Source organism: Euprymna scolopes, chromosome 32 (assembly GCF_053919585.1).
Source record: "Euprymna scolopes isolate OS-2025 chromosome 32, ASM5391958v1, whole genome shotgun sequence".
Classification (NCBI taxonomy): domain Eukaryota; kingdom Metazoa; phylum Mollusca; class Cephalopoda; order Sepiida; family Sepiolidae; genus Euprymna; species Euprymna scolopes.
In genome coordinates, this window is record NC_136513.1 from 6,210,796 (window position 1) to 6,237,299 (window position 26,504).

At 33.1% G+C, this 26,504-nt stretch overlaps 1 protein-coding gene across 2 annotated transcripts in view; it reads left to right on the forward strand.

Annotated features, from left to right (window-relative positions):
• LOC145256196 (formin-like) overlaps positions 1-26,504 on the forward strand; it is a 154,059-nt gene that overhangs the window by 18,695 nt on the left and 108,860 nt on the right. For both annotated transcript variants that reach the window (XM_080114806.1, XM_080114807.1), the window contains exons 2-3: positions 17,614-18,943; positions 22,401-22,600. In XM_080114806.1, the coding sequence (XP_079970932.1) occupies positions 18,268-18,943; positions 22,401-22,600 (876 nt within the window). In that variant the 5' untranslated portion in view covers positions 17,614-18,267. The remainder of the gene's footprint in view (positions 1-17,613; positions 18,944-22,400; positions 22,601-26,504) is intronic.

Here is a 26,504-nt window from a genome sequence, read left to right on the forward strand (position 1 = left end):
CTTTCATGGACATACACAAACGCTCGCACCCATTTTGCCTTTTATATATATAGACTAGCATGGGTGCCCGGCATTACCCAGGTGTTTGGAGGTGTGTGTTGAGCAAAGAAAAAAAAGTGGTAGTAGGAAGGCAGGCTCGAATCTGTACCGCGAAGGAGGAAAAGAACGGGGAAAAAAAGGGACGTCTTTACTGTTGCGACCACCGCCAAACTGGAAGTGATGTAGGTTAAAATTAAGGCTAGACAATCGAAAAGAGGAGATTACTTTAAAAAATATCGGCAAAAAAAGCAACGCTGCCCTGTAAAAAAGTGCCCAGTTGAGGGTGAAGAAATTAATGTTTTTGCCAATTTTTCAATATTTGTCGTCTGAACGGTTGAGCTTCAAAACGATACTGATCTTGTGAAAATCCGTCGCCTCTGTTGAAAGTTTTAGGCAGACATGCAAACATACATACATACATTTATATATTACTAGCGGGGGGTACCCAGCATTGCGCGGGATTTTAGAGGCGTGTGTGTGTGTGTGTTGGGGGGGGGGTAAAATGATTACAAAGCGAAGTAATAACCCTGTTTAAATATAAAAACAAACAATGGTAAAACTTCTAAAAAAATTTATTTGTTTGCTCCTCTTAGTGTTGAACTTTTCTTATCTTGATAAGTTTTGCCTTGTTGAAGATATATCCTTTTATAACATTATATATATATATATATATATATATATATATATATATATATATATATAATCACTGATAGACAAGCATTGACTTTTAAAAAAAAAAAAATTATTTACAATAAGTTGTTAGGTATTTTGATGATTTTTGGTAGAATGTGGAGATTTAAGGTAATTATTTGGTCAAGATGGCTGGATCTATTTGACTGTAATTGAATAAATAAAGGGTGTCCATCTACCAAGAAAAACACCAACATCTCCACTAAATTATAAATCAACTTTATGCATAAGGAACACCAGACTATAAAGAGTTGTTCAATAGGTTGGCTTTTGCTTGAGACAGAATATGGAATTCTGGAGTTGCCTCTCATCTTGCTGCTTCTGGCAAAGAATAATAACAGGATAGGATACCGTGTCGTTCTGACATCTCATTTTTAATGCCAAACTCTGTGCAGAAATTGAAAGTTTGGCAGAAATGTTCTTTTTACCCATACAGTTATGCATGCACTAAGCCGAGCCGAACCACAAATCAACATAATTCATGATATGTTGCATACATATACAAAATCGATCTGTCAAGCAATTGCTACAACTGCAACACTTTTTTTTTTTTTTGACAGAAGCGCATATTAATATATGCTTTCTTTTGATGAGTGATAATTTATGGTCAACCTTTGATCATTTTACAAAATATGAAAACCAGTTGAAATTCTTATGTTGGTTTAAAACCTGTGCATCTAAGAATAATTGCTTTCATTTAAAATATATATATTATAATAATAATAATGGACTTGTTGCGGAGAATCGAAAGGTATGAAGGTGCTAATCGACCATACAACTAATAAAATTGACACAAGACAAGGAAAGTGACGGCATTAGCAAAGAGATAACGAGCACAAGTGATTGGTTAAGACACTGTTCAAGCCTCCATGAAAAGTTATTTCCCATCCTAGCCAATTTAGGTCATTTTTGTTATGCCATTTTTTCTGGGTCAAAATTTAATGGGGAATTCAATAAAACTAAAATACAAAATATGGCTTAGTTTCAGAGATATGATAGCTTTTTTCAAAGTGTGGTGTAATATCCCTGAATTGGAGACTGGTTTCCTGAACACAATAATAGCTTCACCCTTTTAACTTATATTTCACTAGAAGCCCAAAATTGAACTTTAAAATATTTTGCTTCTTCATTTCAAAAAGAGAAGAAGAATTATTGACCAATTTTCAATGCTTTTGGGAATATAAGGGCTTCAGACACTTCTAGTAAGATAGACAAATCATTGGAATACACATTAACACCAGAAATAATTAAAACGAATAATTCAAGAAATCAGAAACTTGCAAAGTGATTAACTGTTTAGATTAGTTAAGTCAGAAATAACCTAAATCATTGCAAATAAAAGAAGTCACTTTACAAAGAAAAATCGTTTTAATTAAGCACTGTACGACAATCTCATCCCTAAGGCAATGTTATACTGCTGCATGATATACTTGGATTTGAATGCTAGAGCAGCTTCACTTGAATTTCTACCAAGCTCTTGGATTTGATGTACAGGTTTCTGGTTGTAATTGTCCTCCCCAACCCATTTCACTATCAGTTTATCTCTCTGCCCCGAGAAGCAATGAGTTAAGTGTGGAGGGAAGGATGTTCTGGGGTTAGATATGGTGGTTGAGGAGCTTTATGAATGACTCTCATGCATCTTGGCTAGATGGTATTCAGCTTTCTCTTCCTTTAACAAGCTGCTGTAGCCACCCTGTGCACTTGGTCTATCCTTCTTACCTTGGTTTTCCTTTTTGAATGGCATTTTGCTAATCTAAAATGAAAAGGTTAAAATTCAAGTAATAAACAGTTATATTTAAGATTAATTTGAATATGTTAGCTTTCTCCTGAACCTATGCACACTAAATATAACAGATATGATGAAGAATATGACTTCGTTGCACTAAGGGAATTTCCCAGGGTGTCCATTCCTCTATTTTGTACTTTGAGGATTTCCCTTCAACCTTATAAAGGAAAATATCAGAGGTATTTATCGAAATTCACAAAATTATAATATGAATTCATGAATGAAAGAATGGAAAAGTTAATGATTGTTCAACATCAGAAACACCATTCACACATAATTTTTTTTTTTTTTTTTTTTTTTTTTTGCATTTTCTGGCATATAACACATGAAAAATGCACTTTTTCAGGAAATTTTAAACGTTGACCTAAGTGATTAAATAATGTGTGCTCTAAATTTGGATAAAAATCAAAAAGATTTCTCATGCATATTTTCAACATCATTAAAATTTTTTCCATGAAACATTTTTTATTTGGACCTTTTTAGAGCCTGTAACTTAGTTTATCAGAAAAAAATATTTTTGGCTTCAGAAGCCAAGTTTCTTTACAAAATGAGGTGTATCTTTACCTGTATGCATCAGATTTTGTTGAATATTTTTCAGATCAGTCAATGGCATACTCTATTGTAATGATTAAGTTTCCACAGTATTGCATTAGCGACCCTGCGGGCCTCTGAAGTTAAAAATTCTCAAATATTTGTCAAAATGAAAAAAAAATTGTCACAGACATAAATCCGCAATTTAGCTAAACAAAAAAAAAATCCCATAAAAGCGTTTTGGGCATCGTTTTTTGCAGAAGTCTATCTACACATGATACTTCCTTGCCTGGATCCCTCGCTTTTGTAATGGATAAGTAATATTTGAAATATGGCCTTTCTTTTGGGTTCCTTGAAATTTTTTGTCACGATTTTTAGGCCATTTTCTGCTAATTTTTCCCACAAATGCTGTTATAGCTCCAAAATTATATGCTAGAACGTGGTAAACCCGATATGATTTTGAAAGCTTAACTTATTGCCTACAGATATGATCACATGCCGAGGTCTGAACTTTTGAGGGCTGGCTGAGAATAATTTTGGCTTCATGTGGGAAAAAACTCTTCATGGAGGCTTGAATAGCGTCTTAATGACGATGTGTATCATGTTTCATATTTACAAAGAATTAATTCGATCTTGCAAGCGAACTATAGATCCTGGACCATTGGTACTAATAATGCCCGACACCAAAACTGAACCTCCACCACCTTGCAGCGTTGAAACTGAGCACCTAGGATTAAATTCTTCGTCTTTCCTCCGATGGACGTACTGCCTACCATCACTGCCTAGCCTATTGAACTTGCTTTCATCGCTAAAAAGCACTTTTGACCAATATGAAAAGTTATGATCTTCATTGCATCTGATGAAGTCCAGACGGCACTTTCTGTTCTTTACAGAAATCATTGGCTTGCGTCTTGCAACATATCCTCACAAATTAAATTCCTTTAATCTGTTCTTGACAGTAGAAAGAGAGCACTTTTTAACAAGATTGCACTGTTGTTAGATTTGGGGAGCCGTTTCAAATCTGTTTCTTAGACTGCGGATCTTGATAGCATTGTCTTCCCTGTTAGAAGTAATTCAAGTAGGACCAGATTTAGGGGCATCACGAACACTATCAGTGTTTTGGTGATTTTGCAGTCTTTCATATCGTTTTCTCATCACATTTCAATCTGCGGCCGATTTCTCTATTGGATAAACCAGAAAGATGGAGATTAATGAGCTCCTGACGATCACTAAGAGAAAGTCATGGTATATGGACTAAATGTTACATTGTATAACCTGGAACAACAACAGTTACCATTAAAGATGCTTTGTTGCCTGTTGGTGGATATATTAAACTGATTTAGAGGTGATAATTTAAGCTGGTTTTCAGCAAATTTGTTGATGTGGACTTTCCTTTTGCCTCCTCAATTTGAAGTTATTTTTTTAAATTGATGTGAACAATAGAATATTTCAATTGAAAATCAAATATGAACAGGTAAAATTATAGAAGAATAAAAGGCGAATCAAACGAAGTATAGTTTGTTTAAACAGTTACATTAAATTTAGCCTAAATTTGCAGTTTTTGAAAAAAATTACAAGTGTGGACTTTCTTTTTGCCGGCACTGTGTATATATATATATATAATATATATATATATATCACCTTATTTGGCAATTTTATAAGTTCCAAATCTCAGCCACTATTGATATTGATTAGAAGTTAACAAATGAAGGCTTGTTGGAAAGGTAATGACCTGAATTGTGTAGTGGGCCATGAGACATTTGCCCTTAAGATCGCACATTAAGGAGATCACCCATCATCCAGAGCCTATTTTTGGCACTTTTTTACAGCCATAAACTGTTTCAGCCATAGTCATTTGTTTTCCTAGTTTTACATATGAATTACAAAATATCTGATGTTTCCCCAAAACCTCTGAACTTGATGGAAGGGAGATTAAAACTTGCTGCTATGGTTTCGAATGTTCTGAAATAGCAGCAAGGAGAGACTTGATTCCAAATATTTCTCAAATGTTATATCTCCCCTCTTGAGTTTTCATACATAAAGTAAATTTCACAGTGTATAAGGAATATTTGATACTCCAGAAGAGGGAAGATATAACATATGAGAAATATTTGGAATCAAGTCTCGCCTTGCTGTTATTTCAGATCATTTGAAACCATAGCAGCAAGTTTTAATCTCTCCTTTATTAAGGCCAGAGGTTTTGGAGAAATATATCATAGCGTCTCTCGTCGATTTCAACGTATGAGGTCTTGACAACTCAAACATGTTTAATTCGATGTAGCATGCTTACATCTACTCAATCGTTAATGGCATCCAAGTCCTGCAAGAGATCTGCAAACAAACCCACAATGGAGGCAAGAATGAAGATTGCACAAATGATCGGCTGGGATTCTTGCAGATGCTTTGGTTTTTCACGTCTAATGCGCATTTGGTTAATTTCAGTTTCAAAGAACTGCCTGGTGCCCCTTTGAGAGGCAGATCTCCATTCATTTTGTTGAGAAGCAATTCATTCAAAATCACAAAAAGAAATATTTTCACATGTCAAATTCTTTTTCAACTTGTTCTTAAAGCGAAGCAGAGGCTACCCACATTCTGCTGTCCACTGTTGAGCTTGCTGTACATCATCTGCTATGGTATCCGGTCGTCTTCTAATTGCTTAGGGTGAAGCCACAAATTGTTCTAAGACAGTTTTTGTGGAAGACATCAAGCTTCTGGATGTGATTGCGATAGACTGTCTCTGATTCCGATCCATAAAGCAGTGATGTTAGCACAACTGCTTTATACACAAGTACTTTAGTTCTTAAGCTAATCCTCCTATCATCCCATAACCGATGGTGCAGTTTCCCAAAAGCACTAGTTGCTTTTGCAATTCAATTTATCATTTTATCATCAAGAGAAGCATCCCAATTTACCTTTTTACCAAGATGGGTAAAGTTATTTTTACATATTTCAAATCTTTACCATCCACTCGGATTGGTATATCAGGAAAGCTGTGGTACTGATTACTGCCACTTTACAACTTGAACTTGTTTTGGTGTCGGGTAAGGTTGGTGAATCACTTCTGTTTTCTTGATGCTGATTGTCGGACCAAAAGCCTTGCAAGCAGCGGAAAACCTGTCTACAAGCAATTGCGCTTCGTGCCGAGAAGTTGCACAAAATGCAGCATCATCTGCAAACAAAAGGTCCCTAATGACAGTTTGTCAAATGAGGATATTAACTTTGAAACGCTGCTGGTTAAAGAGACCACCACTTGTTCTGAATTTGAATTCTACACCTGTATCTATATCAGCATAACTGAAAAGAACAAAGCGAACAGCACAGGTGCCATTACGCAACCTTGTTTGGTACCATTTGTCACATTGAAAGGTTCTGAAGATTCTTCATTTGAAACAACAGATGCCTTCATTCCACCATGAAAAGACATGATTGCATTCAACATGTTGTCAGGTATCCCCAGCCTTTTCAAAACCCTCCAGAGAGCTGCATGGTTGACTGTGTCAAAGACCTTTGTAAGATCAATGAAGACTATATACAGCTCCTCGTTCTCCGCGTGAACTTTCTCAGCAACTTGGCGTAGGGAAAAGATCATATCAACAGTAACCCGACCAGCACGGAAACTGAGATTCGGGGTAGATATTGTCAACAAGGTGTTTGATTATTCTGTTGAGAATGAAACTTGCCAAGATCTTCCCTACAATTGATAAAAGTAGCAATACCAGACACCATAACGTTCAGTGCTGGACAAGGCACACACTGCTGTTTAATTTGACACTCATAATATTTAAATCAGTAATGAGTACATTTCTCCTACCTCCATCAAAATAAAATTTATATAACTGGATTCACAATAAAATTTACTTTAAAATGGTATTTTAATATTTTTGTTGTGATTTGTATATTTGAAGAAATCGCTATTTAAATCTGACTATTAACGATGAAACCTGTCAGCATAGCATGCCCGCTGGCAGGGGATCACTTTTTGCAAATAAACAGTCAGGGTGTGTTCACATAAATACTCAAAGCGGAAGTTATACCCGTCGACGATTTTTCTAGTTTTTTTTAGCTAATCAAGAAAAAGAATTGTCTTTGCTATGGAATTTGAACACAAAACGTGTCTTTCCAGTCAAAAGTTAGAATATCTCAAAGTTAACGCTTTGTTGTACAAAGGTAAGTAAAGATAGAAACTGTGTTCAAACGAATGTATTAATTTCTTTTGGCCTACAATTTGAAAAGAATTGGATAAAAAATTTTTATGCACGAATCGATAAAACTAGTGACAACCACATGTAAACATGAGAATTTTTGTGTGCCGAGACACGCACAAAAAAATCTGTAAACAAAGTGTTCATCAACTAACTTGCGAACATAAAGTATTGGTCTCCCAATTTATTGGAGAGAGACCTATGTTTTCAGTGGCGTGCGTTCGTGCATCCATTATTCCGGATGATTGCTAGATAAGCGTCCATTAGTTTTTCCTGAAATTTTGCCACATATTGTATTTCATTAAATTGATGTGCACAGTAAAAAAAAAAAAATTCTTTTTGCAAAAATTCCAGTTGTATCCCCAGGGGCTCAAAGGTAAAAAATGCCCCAAAATGGCCAAAAATGACACGTTTTGCCACATAACTTTTGATCCATTCATTAGATTTTTTTTTAAACTTAGCCAAAATGTGGAGCCCGTTGTTCTTAATATAAATCCAGTATGGGTGAGCCTGGCAAAATTCTGGTTCACGTCCCCAGGGACTTTCAGTGCTAAAAACGCCCCTTTTTGTGTTTTTTTTTTTTGTTTTTTTTCATATTTCTCAAAAAAAACTTGATATGTTTGACTATATAGTTGTTTTTCACAGTAGTCAACTCAAATATACATGTGTTAAGGCCTGAAACTATACCGTTTTGGCATCCTCAGGGGCTCAAGAGGTCAAAAATGTCCAAAAATGATACTTTTTACCCCATAGCATTTGATCCATCCATTAGATTTTCCTGAAACTTGGCAAAAATGTGGAGGCCATTGTTCTTAATATAAATTCAGTATGGTGACCCTGGCAAATTCTGGCTCGCATTCCTGTAGGACTTTTAGGTTTAAAAAACATGCCTTTTTGTAGTTCTTTTTTCATATTACTCAAAAACTTGATATGTCTGTCTATAAAGTGGTTTTCCATCATGCTGAATTCAAATATATATGTCTTAAGGTGTGAAACTGCATCGCTGGTCCATTTTCACTGGGAATCAGTGTTCCCAAGAGCTCAAAAGGGGCTACAAATGCCCCCAAATTGCAAAAAATGACACTTTTTACCCCATAACTTTTGCTCCATCCATTAGATTTTTCTGAAACTTGGCAAAAATGTGAAGGCAACATTTGCCTTTCACATTTCTCACATTCATCATTTCTTCACTATTTTTTGTGGCGTCATCTCACATGCAGCACAAGAGGGGAACTACGCACGCGTGGCTTGTTCATTTTATTTTTTGTTATTACTAGCATTTCAGCCCGGCGTTGCCCAGGTGTTTGGATCTGTATGTTGAGCAAAAAAAAAAAAAAAAAAAAAAAAGTGGTAGTATGAAGGCAGGCTCGAACCCGTACCGCAAACGAGGAAAAGAATGTGAAAAAAACCCTAACGTCTTTGCTGTTACGACCACCGGCAAACCGGAAGTGACGTAGGTTTAAATTAAGGCTAGACAATCGAAAGGAGAGGATGACTTTCGAAAATATTGGCAAAAAAAAGCGAACCCTCCCCCCCCTGTTGAAAAGTGCCCAGTTGAAGGTGAAGATCTTAATGTTTTTAGCCAATTTTTCGATATTTGTCATCTGAAAGATCGAACTTCAAATGATACTGATCTTGGTAAAATCCGTCGCCTCTGTCAAAAGTTTTAGGCAGACATGCAAACATACATACATACATTTATATATTGGTAACTAAAATTTTTCGACCCAAACCGATTAAAAAGCTTGCCCTATCTTTGAATACCCTTTATGTAAAATTTCAAATGTTTTGACCAGAAATTGTCTAATTTGTTAGAGACCGCAAAGGTAAAATTTTTTTTAACTTTGACCCCTATTATGACCCCTTAACATTTATTATTTGGGGCTCAAATCAAGTTATTAAGTTAGATCCATGTCCAAGGAACCTATATCTAAAATTTCAAGTGTTTAGACCCAAAATTGTAGGAGGAGTTTGGTAGAGTTTTCAAAGGTCAAATCATTGAACTTAACCCCTTAACAGCCAAAATTCTGGCCAAAAACCGATCACAAAGATTTTCCCAAATCTCAGTACCCTGTATATAAAATTTCGAGTCTGTAGACTTAAAATTGAGTTATTGCGTAGGGAAATGTAGACACACACACACACAAACACACATGTTCACTTTTATAGATATATGGATAGATTTAGAAAACATAAGTTTTAATTATGGAAAGGAAAAGAATATTTAAAAAAAATAAATTCTTTGCAAAAGAATAACCGACAATGACCATGCTTTTAAATGAAACACATAAACCACGTATCCAAACGTATCCAGTTAAGTAAAAGAATAACTTTTATTAGGTTTATTTTACAATCCACAGAGATATGAAAAAGTGGTAAAAAACAAATATGTAACAAATAAATGTTACCAAAGGCAAGTTACTCTTCTACCCATCTCGATAAATTTTTAGTGTTGTAAATATTTATTCTGTTCAAAAAACAAATAGTGTCGAGCATTACATGAGAACAAGAAAAATGGCCGCAATGTCTCTTGAAGTCTCGACAGTGACTTAAAAATAAAAAAATTATACAAAATAGTGGTAGAAACTCGCTCGATAATTGTCACAGTAACTTGAAGCCATTAAAATGAAATTTAATTATCCTATGTTTAATACCTTAGTACTTGAAAACATAATTGTAATCTGTACAAAATTTCCTTTCATTTGATTTGCTACAAGCCATATTTTGTTAATAATTTCTTTGAATAGTGTTGTGGTGGTCATCTTGGATTTCCTGGTTGCCATCTTGGATTTTTCACAGTGTAATGATGACAAATGATAATGGCCATCAGAATAATATTTCGTATGATGATAAAGTCTTACCTCCCCCTTTTTAACTGTTTTTTTTTTATGATGCTTCTACTTAAAACCTTTAAAATGAAGCTTAATTATGCTAATTAGTCTAATGTACAGATAAGAATTATCTTTTCAAAACATAATTCTGATCAGTACAAAATTTCCTTTGATATGCTACACACCATATTTTGTTAATTTCTTTGAATCGTGTCATGGTGGCCATTTTGGATTTATCGGTCGCCATCTTGGATTTTTCATAATGTTATAATGGGAAATGATAATGTCCATCAGAATAATACTTCCTATGATGATAAAACCTTACTTACCATTTTTCTTAGCAGTTTTTATGATGTTTTTACTTAAAACTGTTAAAATGAAACTGGAATATGTTAATTAGTATGCTAATTAGTCCATAAGTTACCAAGTGGGCCGTAAATAACGGCAACTGAACCTTCATGGTATTATGATATGTTCAAAATTTCATCATAATATCTTCAAAATATCTGAAGATACAGCTTTTTAAAGATGGGTTAGTCTGTAATTGTGCAAATTTCCTACCATTGTCAATCGCTTATATGCATTTGAATAGGACTGACTTAAGACAAAATGTCCAGTGAACCACACATTTTTTATACTTTGAATGGTCATAACTCTAGTTCTAATGGTCCGATTTTAAAAAACTAAAGATATTATTTCTTTGTTTTTATGCTCTTTTCAATAATGCTTGATTTAAGTTTATTCGATCTAAAGAACAAAATGGTGTGGCATTGCTAATAAAAGTGAGATGCCACAATGGTCACAGATTTTTCCATTGTCTTTGTTTTTATACAGGTGTTGAATTAATGCATCCTTGAAGTACTGAGGGACATTTCCAGTTTGCCAGATCTTATGCGATGGTCCCCAATTAGAGCAGGCAATAAATCGATTTGATTGAAAAATGGTAGATTTAACCAATTTGGCCGGCTTTGGGTAGGATTGAAACTGCTATCTTCAGACAATGCTCACCTGGAACCGTTGGCCAAAACGTGGGGGAGATGAAAAACAACTATGGAAGGCAGTAATTGCTGAGAATGCAGTGAGGAAATTCGGAGTTTCTATCCCATCGCGGTTACCACATGATAAAGGCTAGAGGAGTAGTTGGCCGAAACGTCATGAAACAGCAACTAAAAAGATGAGGATAATAGTCTGCAACAAATAAATGAAGAAAACAAGAATTGTTATTGGCATCAGAAAATAGGCACACATTTTTATGATTCCGATATCCAAAAAGATCTGATTGTTATGATTCCGATCTGCAGCATTTGAAAATTTTCTCACTAAACTAATGAACTGATCATTATGAATTATGGAATATATATTTTAGGCAATACAGTAAGGAATGTGAGTACATGACTTTTTTTTTTATAAACTTTATCCTTTAGGTGTGCTCCCCGTATTCACATCATCCTATCTAAAAAAAAACTTTTAAAATATGAGATTCAAAAAATTTAATAGTAAAAAGAATTGCTCTATATAAAATTTTGAGTTATGTAATAAAATTTTTAACTGAATTCGTATATGCATGTGTTAACATCAATAATCTGTATATGTGGAGTAAATTCTTAAACTTACTATTAATTAGATGTGTATGCAATATGGGGGCACGTCATTTTTTGTTTTGTAAACTCTACAATTGAAGGGTGTATGCCCTATGCATGGTCCTTTGTGAGTGCATAAAAAAATGACTAAGTTCAGTATTTGTCCACTCCCCTCCCATTTAGCCCCAAAGGTCCCCAGGGGATGTCAAATCCTGGTGAAAATTAACAAACAGTGCAGTTTTAGGCCTTAACATATGTAAATTTAAGTTCTGCACCATGCAAAAAGGAAATGACTGAGTCCATCATCTGCCCCCCCCCCCCCCCAAATTAAAATCAAAAGTCCCCAAGGCCTTAACATATTTAAATTTGAGTCCAGCACCACGCAAAACTGTTAAATAGACATACACAGAAAATTTTGGACAAATATGGTAAAATAATCCTAAAAATGGAGTGTTTTTATTAGCCCTAAAAGAGCCCCTGAGGCACACCTAAGAGTTATCGTGAATTATAGACAAACAAAATTATATAGAAATCAGTTAGTAACAACTTTTCAGAAAGTTTTATAAAAATTCAAGGTATCATTTTTTTTTAATAAGCACAAAAGTGTCTATGTTAGCCATTTTAACCTGAAAGGCACCTCTGAGGGGGCAACCAGAGTTTCCTGTGAAATCTGTTCTGTTACTTTTTTACCCATATCATGTTTAATGTTTGTGCAAAATTTTGAAAAATTCCAAGATGTAGTTATTGAGAAAAGTGTGGACAGACGAACAGATAAAGGTGAATTTACAGGCCCACCCTTCTTTTGTCAGGGGAACCAAAAACAAAACAAAGGAAGATTTAAAAAAACAATAACTAATGCTATACATATTACTTGTACCCATCCTGAGGCGGGCATTTTGTGAGTTAGTTTTAATTCTAAAATATATAATTAACAGATTCAAATATAATTTTTCAAAGATGTCCAAGACTTAAAAATCCTGATATATTTAAAAGAAACAAAGCAAAAAAAAAAAACTCCCGGGCAGTGCCAGCAGTAAAGAGTATATGAAAGGAGTTTCTCATTGTATTGTCAGTATTAATAGCCATGATTATATAATCAGCATGTCACTGTTGAAACTTGAAACCATTTCTGCAAAATAGATAGCTATCATTAACCAATTCTTGCTTGCAAAAGAAAGTCATATTATTTTCCTGTTATCAACAATCATTATAATGAGAAACCTAATTTATTTCGTTGAATGCAAATCATTTATTTGATAAAGAAATGTTTTTGGCACAGAAAGCTGGAACCTGATATGAAACAGATTTTCCTAAATTTGTTTTATCAAAAGAACTCTTTTTTTTTTTTTTTTTTTAATCTATTATTATACTAAAGCTGAGTTAATCAACGTTTGTTTCCCTAAGGTTACAAGTTAATTATTATTAAGTAATCTCATGCTTTCTTTCAAACTTAATTCTACCGGAACTTCTTTATAATCAATTAGTTCTATTTACCTGATGTTGCCTGGATAGAGGCATATTGTTGGATGGAGAGTTTAGAAAAAAAAAAAAAAAAATCAAAATATTGTCATGTTTACATTATTTTTTAAAAATAGGATTCATAAAAATTATTTTTGGTTGTTCTTGATTTTTCTTTTTTATTTTAATAAATATTCAATAGTAAATTAAAAAACAAAACAATTCAATGTGGATTGATCCAAGTTACATATATGCGAGAAACACACGCATATGTCTCGTCTAATAGTTTTATTAATAGAGAGAAAAAAAATAAAATGCGTTGTTAAATTAGACACTACTAAAAATACTTTAAAGCTAAAATCAATAAATAATTACCCCCCCCAATGTGATGTGAATATTGATTTTTAAAGGCAATAAATAAAACAAAAGATTCTATAATTGGATCATAGGTAATCGTTAACTTTAATTAATCATGCACAATATATATCCAGGCATGATAACTACTAGACTTTTTAAACAGTTAAAAACTGGCAAAAGTTATAGCCCATTGATTAAGAATGAGGGCTTTATGCCAAATTGATGGCTGGTCAGTTTAATCTGTGTTCATTTATGCATTAAATACTGATCCCTATTAATCCGTAATTACATTTAATGAATACCATATTATTTAGTTCACTGCACCTTATCATAACAAAGGCCCATTAGTTTCCCAAAAAAAGTGGAACAGACTAAGAGAAATATAGATTACAAACCAACTTTATTTAGGGTATGAACACGGATAAATATAGTTAAATTCCATTCAATTTAATCTTGCAATATTTTAATCTATATATTAATACGATAACGTGTGTGTTATTTTCTGTGTCACGCTTACATCCGGGTCGTTTAATTGTTATGTACTTCCATTTCTTGTCATAAATAATTTTACCAAGAATTCTTCATAAGTTTTGGTTTTGATTTCGATTATAGCTGAGGGCACTCAAGTCATTTAATTTTTTTATAAATAATTTTACCAAGAACTCATAAGTTTCGGTTTCAATTATAGCTGATGGCACCTTAGTAATCTATTTTTTTTTATAAATAATTTTATCAAAAATTCTTCATAAGTTTTAGTTTCGGTTTCGAATATAGCTGAAGGAACTAAAGTTATATTCTAGCTGATGGACCCAAGTCATATAGATATATTTTTTATTTTTGAAATCGTAACTTTATAATCTATAAAAATCGATAGAACATTAACTCTAATAATATATACGAAATCTGCAAGAAATAAAATATCATATTTAAGCATATTTTACGACCTGGCTATGCCGGACATCCCTGCTAGCTTAGATAAATACTTTTGCAGTTTTAACAAAAGAGCTACAATAATATCAGGGCGTCTCCATTTACGCTGAACATCAACAGAATGGCAACATCACTATATTACATATGAAAGAGTCCCCTGTGGAATTTCCACAGGTCTCGCTAGTTGTTATTATTATTTTTTTTTTGTTATTTTGATAAAATCGTTGACATTTTGTTCATGTAGCATTCTCAGTGGAGGGTTTCAAGTAATGAAAATATTCTGGTCTTCTTGAGAGATTTGTATTTCAACTCATCACTATTGTTCCACTGACTCTGCCATATAGCATTTCCTCAACCACCTAGCTTTCCTTTAATGATGCTCCACACTAGCGACTATCATAAATTGAATTGCCACTACAAGCGCCTTGCTATCACCATTATTTGAAGGAACACCTGTTTGCTCTCAGCCTGCTAAGTCAGCAGGACATCCAATGAAACTTCCTGATGGTCTGAGTCTGGGCTTTTTAAATTTTGCAGCTGAAAAATATTTAGAATAGAACAGCAACAAAGTAAATGTTTAAATCTAATTTTCATTATTTTGTCAAACGTTGAATTATGTGTTTGAATGCACAGCCATTCTTGTAATAAAAATATGTACCCCCCCCACCTCATGGCAGTATAAATCCAGTGAAAGAAGCTTTTCCGGGCAAAGAAGTAATCCAATCACGGTCAGCAGAATGTAATGTTCTTTCTGTGTCAAGACAGAAAGTTATGGCTGAAGAATTCAAAGAGATTCAATATCTATATAATTATAAAACTCTGGACTGTCCCCCCTTGTCTAAATCTTGTTTTCAATGATCAGGTGATTCTATCTTTTAAAAACGAGATAACAGGTGAATATATATATATATATATATATATATATATATATATATATATATATATATATAATGTGTGAGCGTGGCTCAGAGGCTAAGGAATGAGGGTAGAGAGTTGTATGTTTTGGTTTCGATCCTAGCTGATAGCATCCAAGTCATAAATGTATTTTTTTTTAGTTTTGATCTCACTTCTATAAATTAGGTTCAATATAATAATCAATAGAGAATTGTCTCTATAATAAAAAATATGTAATCTGCATCAATTAAAATATCATATTTAAGTGTATCTTATGACCGGGCAATGCTGGGCGGCCTGTTAGTATTTTATAAAATGGTCCTGGCATTTGATTCGTTTGTTCTTATCATACATGGTCATAAAAATCTTTGTGGTCATATCCTTCTAGCATGCCAGAAATATTGCAACACCATATTTTTGATAAAATTTACATGTTATTTTTTTTTATTATTATTATTATTTTTTTTTTACTCTTATTCATCCCAAATGAGGCATATTGCCATATGGATGTAAGGGGACTATGTTTACAGAGAACTATGTAGGGAGTTGAGCAGCAAAATGTCTGTTAGCATTATATTTAAATTTTTGCATGTTAGTACAGTCAGGAAAGCAGGAAACAGAGGTAATTGCAAAGTCTAACAGTCTGACGGAAGAAACTATTAGAGTAGAATAGTAAATGGCGGCTTTTAGAGATATAGGATACTGTCAGGTGTAAGTAGTTTTCTAGCATCGTAGAGGGAGCCCACCTTCTTTATAATGCCTTCAATGTATTTGTTCCAATTCATGTTGCCTGTGAATGTTAAACTGAATAGTTTGAACAATGAACTTCCAGGTAGGGTGCTATTAGTCACAGCAATCAGTGGTTCAGAAGGTTAAAGGAAATGAGCATAGTCTTAGCATTAAATGTTACTATCCATTTACAGCCCCATTCCACTACAGACTGGAGGCCATTTTCTAAGATTTTCACCTGGTGCTACCAGATCAGGCTGTTTAAAGATATTGGCTTCCTGACCTAAAATGCATCATTGATGTTATTGTTTTTTTTTTCTTTTCCCTTTGCAAATCTCAATCATGTTCTGCCATAACAAAAATAAGTTTTCCTCTACAAACCAATAAACCAAACACCATGGATAAACATTTAAAGATATAAAGAACTTTAAATAAATAAACGTTTTTTCAAAATTACTCGATTCAGCATTAAATAACCTGAAAAGTGTTGATATGCTATAAAACAAAACAACCAAACCAAACACTCCAAATATTTGAAGATTGTTATTGAAACAGAAACTTTTTTTCCCCCAAAATTATTTGATTTAGCATGAAATAACAACAACAATGGTTGATATGCTGTTAAAACCAAACCAAACTAAGGTTTCTATCTTGGATATATTCATTTCTTTTTCCTCATGTTTATTATAGATTAAATATATTCATCTCAGACATAGTTTTAATCAGGGAGATCGTTTATGAATGTCAGGAATAATAAAGTTCCAAGTATTGACTCCCGAGACACACCTGCATTTATTAATTGTTGTTTGGATGCACATCCATTAAGGACAACCTGGAATTTCAAAATTTAACCTTTTCTCTAAATATGCAATTTGTTATCTCACAAGCTACTTCAAATTAGATCATTTTTTTTCAGTGACAAATCATTTATTTATTATTATTTTTTAATATGAAAAATACGTGTTCTGGCACTATGTTTATATGCATTAGACAAGCAATATTGTACACACTGAATTTGAAAAACAAAATGGTCATATCTTAAAGAAAAAAGGTCCACTGATTAATATGCTGGTATTAATATAAGATTTTAATGTCTTTTGCAAAAAAAAAAAAAAAAAAAAAAAAAATCGAAGTTGAAAACTTTAGTGAATGAAATATCAAATTGTGTTTTAATCTGTTTTTACAACAGTTTTTTTTATTATTGATTCACTATAAAAAAAAAACAAAAACTATCGTGATCTAATTTGCTAGAATTTATATAAATAACATTCAGTGTGTTAACTGTTAAAATAAAACAATATCGTTTTCACATTTTTTCTCTGGGTATAAGGGGATTCCTACCAAGGTTTTAAGCTGGTTTAATCTAATAATTATTGCTTCCATTACAATTAAATTTTCATTTATCATAAAATGAAATTAAAATTGTAAGAATTGTTTTTATTTGTTGGAAGCCTGCATTTTTAGTTATACATTTTGAAAATTGATATCTAGACCAGGATAGCAAATTTTCTAATTTCTAACCAATTTTGAATGACACAATCTTATGTTGTATTCAATCTCTCATTATTTATTTTCTCTCTCCATAGGTTTTTATCCAGCTATCTTTAACAATGGTGATGTGAAGTCGCTATCTGGCAAGGTCATGACCCGCACCTGAAACTGATTTCTTTCTTATTCATATTTGGATCTAATCTGCAAAAGTAGAACTTTCTCCAGACAAGGCATGAAGCCATTTTTAATCTTTCATCATGATTGTCATTGATGACATTTTATGAAAAACAATCAGGAAAAAGAAATGATTTTAAAATTTCGGATTTTGTTTTTGTTTTATCCATAATTTTTTCTCTCACAAAGTGTTGATTTCTTAACCAAAAAAAATTTTCGATAAAATATGGTGCTTTGATTTTTTTTTAATGTAAATCTTTAAAATGTTTTGAAGAATTAAAAAAAAAATTTAATGCATTTTTGAAGAATTTTGACAGTGTCTTTCATTCTTTACAAAAATTTAAACTTTGTAAATTGATAAATGAACTCTTTTGATAATCAAAGACATTCCTGATTTTTATATTTCTTTTGAAGTTGCTCAATTTTCGAAAATGGAGATTTTGTATGGTGTCAAATAGAATTTGATTTCCATAAAAAAAAGAAAAACCTTTATCCTTTTTACTTGAAAGGTCGAAAAAAAAAAAATTTTTTTTTTGTCTTGTGATTTATCTTTGCCTTACTTTCCAAAACGAGTCATGGACTCTGAAGAAACCAGTAATCAGTCGTCGGTAATGACCAGCACATTCAACATGGCTATATCTGTGCCAAACAATAGTCAAAAACCAGGAGCAGATCCACCACGAAGTTTAACATTCGACTCTTCCCAGGAGGAAATTCCAATAGATCACAAGTCCTACCATCGAGCAAGTTATTCCCTTGATAGTAGTGCAAATGCTTACTCGCGGCAGGGCTCGGAGGATCCTGAGGAACTGACCAGGCGTGGTGTGATGGTTACTGATATAGACGAAGCAATAATTGAACATGATAATAAGATGTTGGCCCGTATGAACAGTCTGAAGTCCCAAAAACTTGACGCATCTTTCACCACAGCACCAACAGCTGTCATCTCACCTCTGACGCCAGATGATTTGAATGATTATGGTGAGGCATTCCCCAGTGTAACAACACCATCCAATCAAAATATGGACTCTTCTAGTTCCAGTTATAAAAAACTACTGCATGGCAATAGTTTAAATGGTTCAGACGACATCACATTTGCAAATGGTGAACGTGCAGAACTCAATAGCGTGATGACCAATGGTACTGCGATGTCTAATGTTCAATTAGCACGTTTGAATTTAAAAGACTACATCGATTGGCCAACAGAAATTCCTGATAAATTGAATTTCAGTCATTTGGAAGTATTTCAGGGTAAGGCAGCTTCTTTGCATTATTTGTAAATATTGTCTTGTTTTATCTATCAGCCATAATGCAGTGTAGTGATATTTTATTTTTTTTTACTCACTTTTGCCACTTGGACGTAAGGAGCTACTAATTTGGACCATGCCTTAGAAGGATTAACAAGATGTTGGTTTATGTTATATTTGAACTTCTACATATCAGTCCAGTCAGGAAAGCAGCTAGCAGGAAAGGAATTCCAAAGTCTAGCTGTTCAAGGGAAGAAGCTATTAGAGTAGAGTTTTCTGGCATTTACTGAGCCAATTTTTGGTCTAAACATTTGAAATTTTACATAAAGTGTATTCAGACATAGGGCAAGCTTTTAAATCGGTTTTTGGCTGAAAATTTGTGTGTCAAGCAGTGAAAGTTCAAAAGATTTGACCTTTGTGATTTCTAGCAAACTACTCAGCCAATTTTTGGTCTAAACATTTGAAATTTTACATAAAGTGTATTCAGACATAGGGCAAGCTTTTAAATCGGTTTTTGGCTGAAAATTTGTGTGTCAAGCAGTGAAAGTTCAAAAGATTTGACCTTTGTGATTTCTAGCAAACTACTCAGCCAATTTTTGGTCTAAACATTTGAAATTTTACATAAAGTGTATTCAGACATAGGGCAAGCTTTTAAATCGGTTTTTGGCTGAAAATTTGTGTGTCAAGCAGTGAAAGTTCAAAAGATTTGACCTTTGTGATTTCTAGCAAACTACTCAGCCAATTTTTGGTCTAAACATTTGAAATTTTACATAAAGTGTATTCAGACATAGGGCAAGCTTTTAAATCGGTTTTTGGCTGAAAATTTGTGTGTCAAGCAGTGAAAGTTCAAAAGATTTGACCTTTGTGATTTCTAGCAAACTACTCAGCCAATTTTGGGTTTAAACATTTGAAATTTTACATAAAGGATATTCAGACATGCAGCAAGCTTTTTAAACAGTTTTTGGGCGAAAATTTTACTGCCAAGAGGTCAAAGTTGAAAGAGTTGACCTTTGCAGACTCTACCATACTCCTCTGCCAGTTTTGGGTCTAAACACTTGAAATTTTACTTGGACAGAAGTCAAACTTATATATATATATATATATATATATAAATATATATATATGCACATAAACTTATGAACAGTACAAAGGGCCTGAGTAAAGCCGGACTGAACTGCTAGTAAGATAATAAGAATAGACTTGATAGAGAAATAAAGACCTATCCAGAGAGAGGTCCATTTGAAAGTCTATTTTTAAAAACCATCCAACATGCCAACATGTAAGGTTGATGATTTTCTTTTTATCAAATTTTTGAGCGCTTAATTTTTTTTTAACATTTTTGTTGTTTTTGTTTTTTCTTTTGTTTTTGTTATTAGGAATGCAGTAGTAGTATGTGTAGATTTATAAAGTTGGATTATTTATTGTGCTGATATTAAGTTTAAAAACACCAAAATCATATCAAAAATAGAAGAAAAGCTTTCTAATATACTAATCATGTGTATGTGATTTTGCAAGGTTAACTACTAATTTGCATATTTCTTCACAAAAGAACATCTTGTTAGTTAACTATTCATTTTGTTTATTTTCACATTGAATGCTTGTAAAACCTTGTAATAGCATTCACTCAGTTAGTTCAGTTGACTGAAGGCAGACCTCATTGCTCAGCAGCTGAGTTCTTAACATACTTTAGCCATTCCCTATTACAGAGATGAATTAAAAAAACATGGCCGTCAGCCACCAACCTTGTTTTAATCCATGTCTTTATTTTGTTGCCTTTGCACTTTCTTCAGCCAGCATGTGTGATTAGAGCCATTTTCTTTTCAATATTACACCTTGTTCTATTTATAAGTATGTTTGATACAAGCTTTTCATTTCTGATGAAGAGTTTTCCCAGTTAATTTACATCTGAAGGTCTCTTTAATTCTCCAGGGCAACATCAAAACACATGTCTGGCTAGTTGTTGTTATTTCTTTGTGTATTTTTCTTATCAACCAGATCTTAATCTGACTTTTAAAATGTACCAAATATTTACATATTATCGTTATTTATTTACTTTCCCGAGGTAAGGGTGAGGAGATAAATAAATAATTGTATTAATTAGACAATTAATGCAACATTAATTTTTTAATGTTGCATTAATTACATTAAAAAATTAATGCAATATTAATTTTTTAATGTGAGAAAAATACAACTTTCTAAAATCAAACACTCTGGATCGGGACAAACTTTGCCTCAGTCTAAAAAGATTTTCAGCAAAATGCAGAATGTCTGTTCACTTTAATCCCAAATTTTGTTCTATTTTTTTTTTTCGATCATTTCTTGATCAGTGACATAATTCTACAATTGTTTTATTTAGCACATTTCACAATCCAATGCCGAAAAATAAAAACAAAAAAATGTCTATATTTTCATTTTCGTCTCAATCCTGAATTTATCAAAACAGTCGTATTCAGAACATGACTCCTATCCTCACCTTTGACCTACATTATGATGTAGATTATATTTTTATTGACTATCCTGCTTTTGTGATCACTTCAGAGTAATTTTGTTACATTAAGAGTTGAATAATAAAAAACAATTTATTCCCTTCACTTTCTCTATAGAAAGCAGCTTTTCAACATTTTCCCTAAAACCATGTATTCTAATTTGAGCTTGTTTATGTTGAAAATTAAGCCAATTTTACTCTTGTGTCTAGGGTCTATATTGAAATTCAGTTTTTTCATTAGCACCTGCGTGGCACAAGGTCACTAGCTCTGATGGTTAACGTTGATGCATGCATTAGTGTTTTAGTGTGGAGCATTGTTGCCAGTTCTTATTCACGTGAAGCTTGATTTGGGCTCATCTAGTGTGTTTAAAGATTTTACACACTCTTTCTCTCTTACCCTCTTTTCTCTCTTTCTCCCTTACCCCTTATTCTCTTTCTACTTTCTTTTTCTCTCCTCCTTTCTCAGTTTTGGCCCTGTCGGTGGGGCATTAGAATACGCCGACTGCCCCCCTGCAGAGGGTAAAAGTCCCTCAATGGGGGTCCTGGATATGACCTTAAACTATATCCAGTGGTGAGGCCCCAGCTTGTGGGCTTTGGGGAGTGTGGAGCCACCCTTTAATTACCATTGCTCCCAGGTCCACTCTGACCTGGAGTGGTAGTACCTGTTAGGGTCTCAACTATGGGTTAAATAGAAACCGATGTGAAAACAACAAATATATTCTATTAAAAAAATTTTTCTTCAAAATCTTTGGATTCGGCATTAAATAACCCAAAAAGGGTTGATATGCCGTAAAACAAAAACAACCAACCTTTCTCAGTTTTGCATCCTTTTTCCCTTTCTTCCTCCCCTTTTTCTCTCTTCCTTCCTTCTTTTCTCTCTTCTGTTTCTCCATTTTTCTTCATTCATCCTCCCTCTCTTATTTTTCTGGTACTGACTCAACTCAACGTCTTTTTTCTTCTTTCCTATTTAATACAGGACAAATGTTACTACAGTGGCTAAGTTCTGGCCTTCAAGATGACAATGGTGAGAAAAGACGTGGTACATTATTGCCTCTTTCACAGTGTTTGAGCAAGACAGAGCAGCGATTGCTGACCACACAGATTTGCACTTACTTGATGGCAGCTGGGGTCATTAAACAATTGGACACAACACAAGAGACCAGTACAGTGTTTAAGGTAACCTCATCTTTTAAAATGTGCTTTTTATTATTTTTGATTGGATTATTTTTTTTTCAACCCTCAAAAGTACCCAAGTTTGCAGTAAAATAAAAATATACAAAACTTATCTTGTAATTGTTGCCTTGCATCCTTATGTTTTTACCATCTTTAATTATCTCACATGTAGCTATCTGCCATCTTTGACTATCATATGTGTTGAAGAAAAATAGCACCCAACACAATTTCATGGTTCAATTCGTTTGCTTCTTTAGTCAGAGTAAAACATTTTGTGAACCATCGTATTAATCTGCCATTTGAGATCTTCCAATATTTCCATCCAGGATGGATTGTGCTCTCGTTAGACGTCTGCTTTGTCTGAAGTTGAGCCAGGAAAGAGAATATTTTAACTATTGACTTCATGCACTTGATGTCATCTATCTATATATCTATAAAAGTGAGAATGTGTGTGTGAAGACACTTCTCAACCTATATACTCAACGAATTTTTGATCTACAGACTTGGAATTTGGTACATAGGATATTCAGACATGTGGAAAACTTTTTAATCAGTTTTCATCCGGAAAAACGCGCTGCTAAAGGGTCAAAATTGAAAAATTAGTATGTGAGGGTTGTCGCATTTTTATCTGTTTGCTAACTGTTCCACGAATGTGTATACATGAATGGTTCACATGACAGATTCATTACGTTAAGAATAAGTAGCTTTGAAAAAACATTTTTAAAATATTGTGTCAAGCCGGCTTAATGGTTATTGTATTTGACTTACTGTCTTTAGGTTTTGGTTTCAATCTCGGCCCGGGTATTTTCTTTTCTTTCTTTTTTTTTTGCTTACAAGAAGTGAACGGTTTAGAAAAAACATAATACTTGTCTCAATTTCTGTATGAATTAAAATATAATATTTATGTGTATTTCACTGTGCAATGCCAGGTGGCCTGCTAGTAGCATAATAAAACTGACTCCATTTCTGAATACACGACACTAGTTTAAACCTTTTTTAGCAGTGTTAGTGTATTTTAGTTTCCATCTTTAGCTATCTTCTACCATTTTATAACTAATAGGTCTCGCATTATCAGTTAAGCTCTAACCTCTGTCCCATCAATGCAATGTTGCATCTCTGTGCTTGTTTTACAAATACTTTAATGGAATGTGCTTTGATGAACTCATAACATTTGTGCCTCCCTCGACGTACATACTCCTGACAAGCAGCAAAATTCCACCCCTTCAAAAACCAGGAGGCTTCTACTCTAATAGTTTCTTCCCCCTAACTGCTAGACATTGGCATTCCCTCCCTGTTTCCTGCTTCTCTGATTGTATTAGCCTGCAGACTTTAAATGTAATGTGAACAGATATCTTGCTGCTCAACTCCCTACAGTCTTCTGGTAGACACAATCTCAAACAGTAGCCACTTACATCCAAGTGGCAATATGCCTTGTTATGGGTTGAAAAAAGTTAAAAAAAAAAAAAAAAAAAAAACAAAACGTACAAAGAAAATTATTTGTGAAATTTTGTGAAAAAAAATTTGCTACATATTATTTGCATGAAAGAGTAAGTAACTATGATGAATGTACATCTTGTTTGTGTTGGCAGAAAACATAAATTATGGTTTTAAGCAAAAATAATACTGTTGATGTTTACTTTTGTGGCTTATTTGAATAGATATCACTTGATCTAAAGAAAATTTTTATATAATGTTTTTATATTAATCTAAATTTAAAAACACGTATCCAGTTATAACAAAAATCGATTAAACTTGCTGGAGATTCAAACTTAGGAATTGACTTTGTAATGTGTACTCTGCCTACCTCTTTTTTGTCAACCAATCCACTGTTTATATTCACATGCGAACAGACAAACTTCAAAAGCATCATAACCTTTTTAATATTTACTTATATATAAAAGGCACTGTGTCTGTGTGTTTGAGTTTGTTTCCTATTGACTCCGAAACAGGTGGGCCATTTTTTTTTTAATTTCACATAAATATACTTTGTGTCTGGCAGTGTTCTTAGATATGTTTTGTATCAGAATGCCCCCAGTAAAGATAAAAAATTGATAATAAAAAATATCTGGTTAAAAAAGAAACAGCCCTGTTTTGACCAAAGTTAACGCTCTGATACAGCTGAACATCACAAGTGCATTTGAGAAGTTTTATCACCACACAATCAGAAGGACCCAATCTATAAAATCAACAGCACGTTCTCGAATAGGACAGGGGCGCATTCAAAATAGATGTTTTTTTTATCGCAGAATTTAACAATCATACTTTATTTTTTCATTTTGAACTTCAATTCAAGCTATTATTTACAGATAATTTTATAAAATCAACAGTAGATTCTCTACAGTGAAATATAGACTACTATGTATTGTGGATTAAGTCACTGTGGGTAGGCATGTGGAGCTTCCTCTTAGTGCACTACAGGGGGATCCTACTTAGAGCACGCAATCAATTTTTTTGCATTTTAAATTTTAATTCAAGCCATTCCATAAAAATAATTTTATAAAATCAACTGCAAGTTCTCTACAGTGTAATGTAGACTACAATGTATTGTAGACTGTCACTATGGAGCTTTTTTTGAGTACATCATGGTGGATCCCATACAGGTACAGGCAATCAATTGATTTGATTGTAAAATGGACGATTTTACCGATTTTGATGATAATAAAAAATTAGTTGAAGTGTGGAAGATTCATTAATCCTAATACAATCCCAAACAACGTTCGGTCTCCCTGCTACTATATAAGTGTCTTACTCTAATCTGACTAACAACTACCCTCAAACTTAGGCTTATGGTTCCACTAATCAGTTATTTATTTATTTTTTATTTTTTAATTTATTATACTCTCTATACTCTCTAACCCTTTAAAATAATCCTAAGAAACTGAAATATGAAGAATGTCTAATAACTATTGACTAGCGGGACCTGTGGAAATTCCACAGCAAACTCTTTCATATGTAATATATTGATGTTAGCATTCTGTGGATGTTCAACGTAAATGGAGATGCCCTGATATTATTGTAGCTCTGTTGTTAAAACTGCAAAAGTATTTCTCTAATAAAGCAGGAATGCCTGGCATAGCCCAGTTGTAAAATCTGCTTAAATATATTTTAATTTAAGCAGATTTTGTATGTATTATTATAGTGTCAATTTTCTATCGATTCTTGTATGTTATAAAGTTGTGATTTCAAAAATGAAAACCAAAACTTATGAAGAATTCTTGGTAAAATTATTTATTACAAGAAATAGAAGGTCATAACAATTAAACGACAGTCACTCAGAAGAAAAAAAATGTAAATGTGGCACACAAAATGACAAGCTATCATATTATATAGATAAAATTTCACAAAAATTGGGGAATCTAAATTTTCACTAAAGGTTTCTGTCTCAGTTAATTAGTTTAATTTTTACATACAAGTAGACATACATTACCATATAAAGACAGAGATGGGAGTTGATCAATGTTTGTTTCTCTAAAGCTTTTTTAATTACAATAAAAGCAATATGCATAAAACAAAAAAAAAAAAACTCATAAAATTACAACAAACTAGAACCTAATAACACGTATATAAATGTCAAAACTCCTGTACAATGTATGATTGCATTAGTTGGACATTTCTGAAATGCAAAATAATCTGCATATTATAGATAAAAATAATTTTAATGAAAGTAATGAACGTTCAATTGTAAGGGAGACAACTCTTTGAGTTTTGCAATTTTTACCAACAATGTATATTACTTTACAATTTATTTTTTGCAAGTTTGTTTTTCTAGCTATTATCAGAATCATACATTATCTAAATGAATAAATGCAAAAATTTATTTTCATAATTCATCCTCTTTTACTATCAAAACGCTTTAGTGTTATAACAATATTTTAAAATACTGTGTGTGTGTGTGTGTGTGTATATA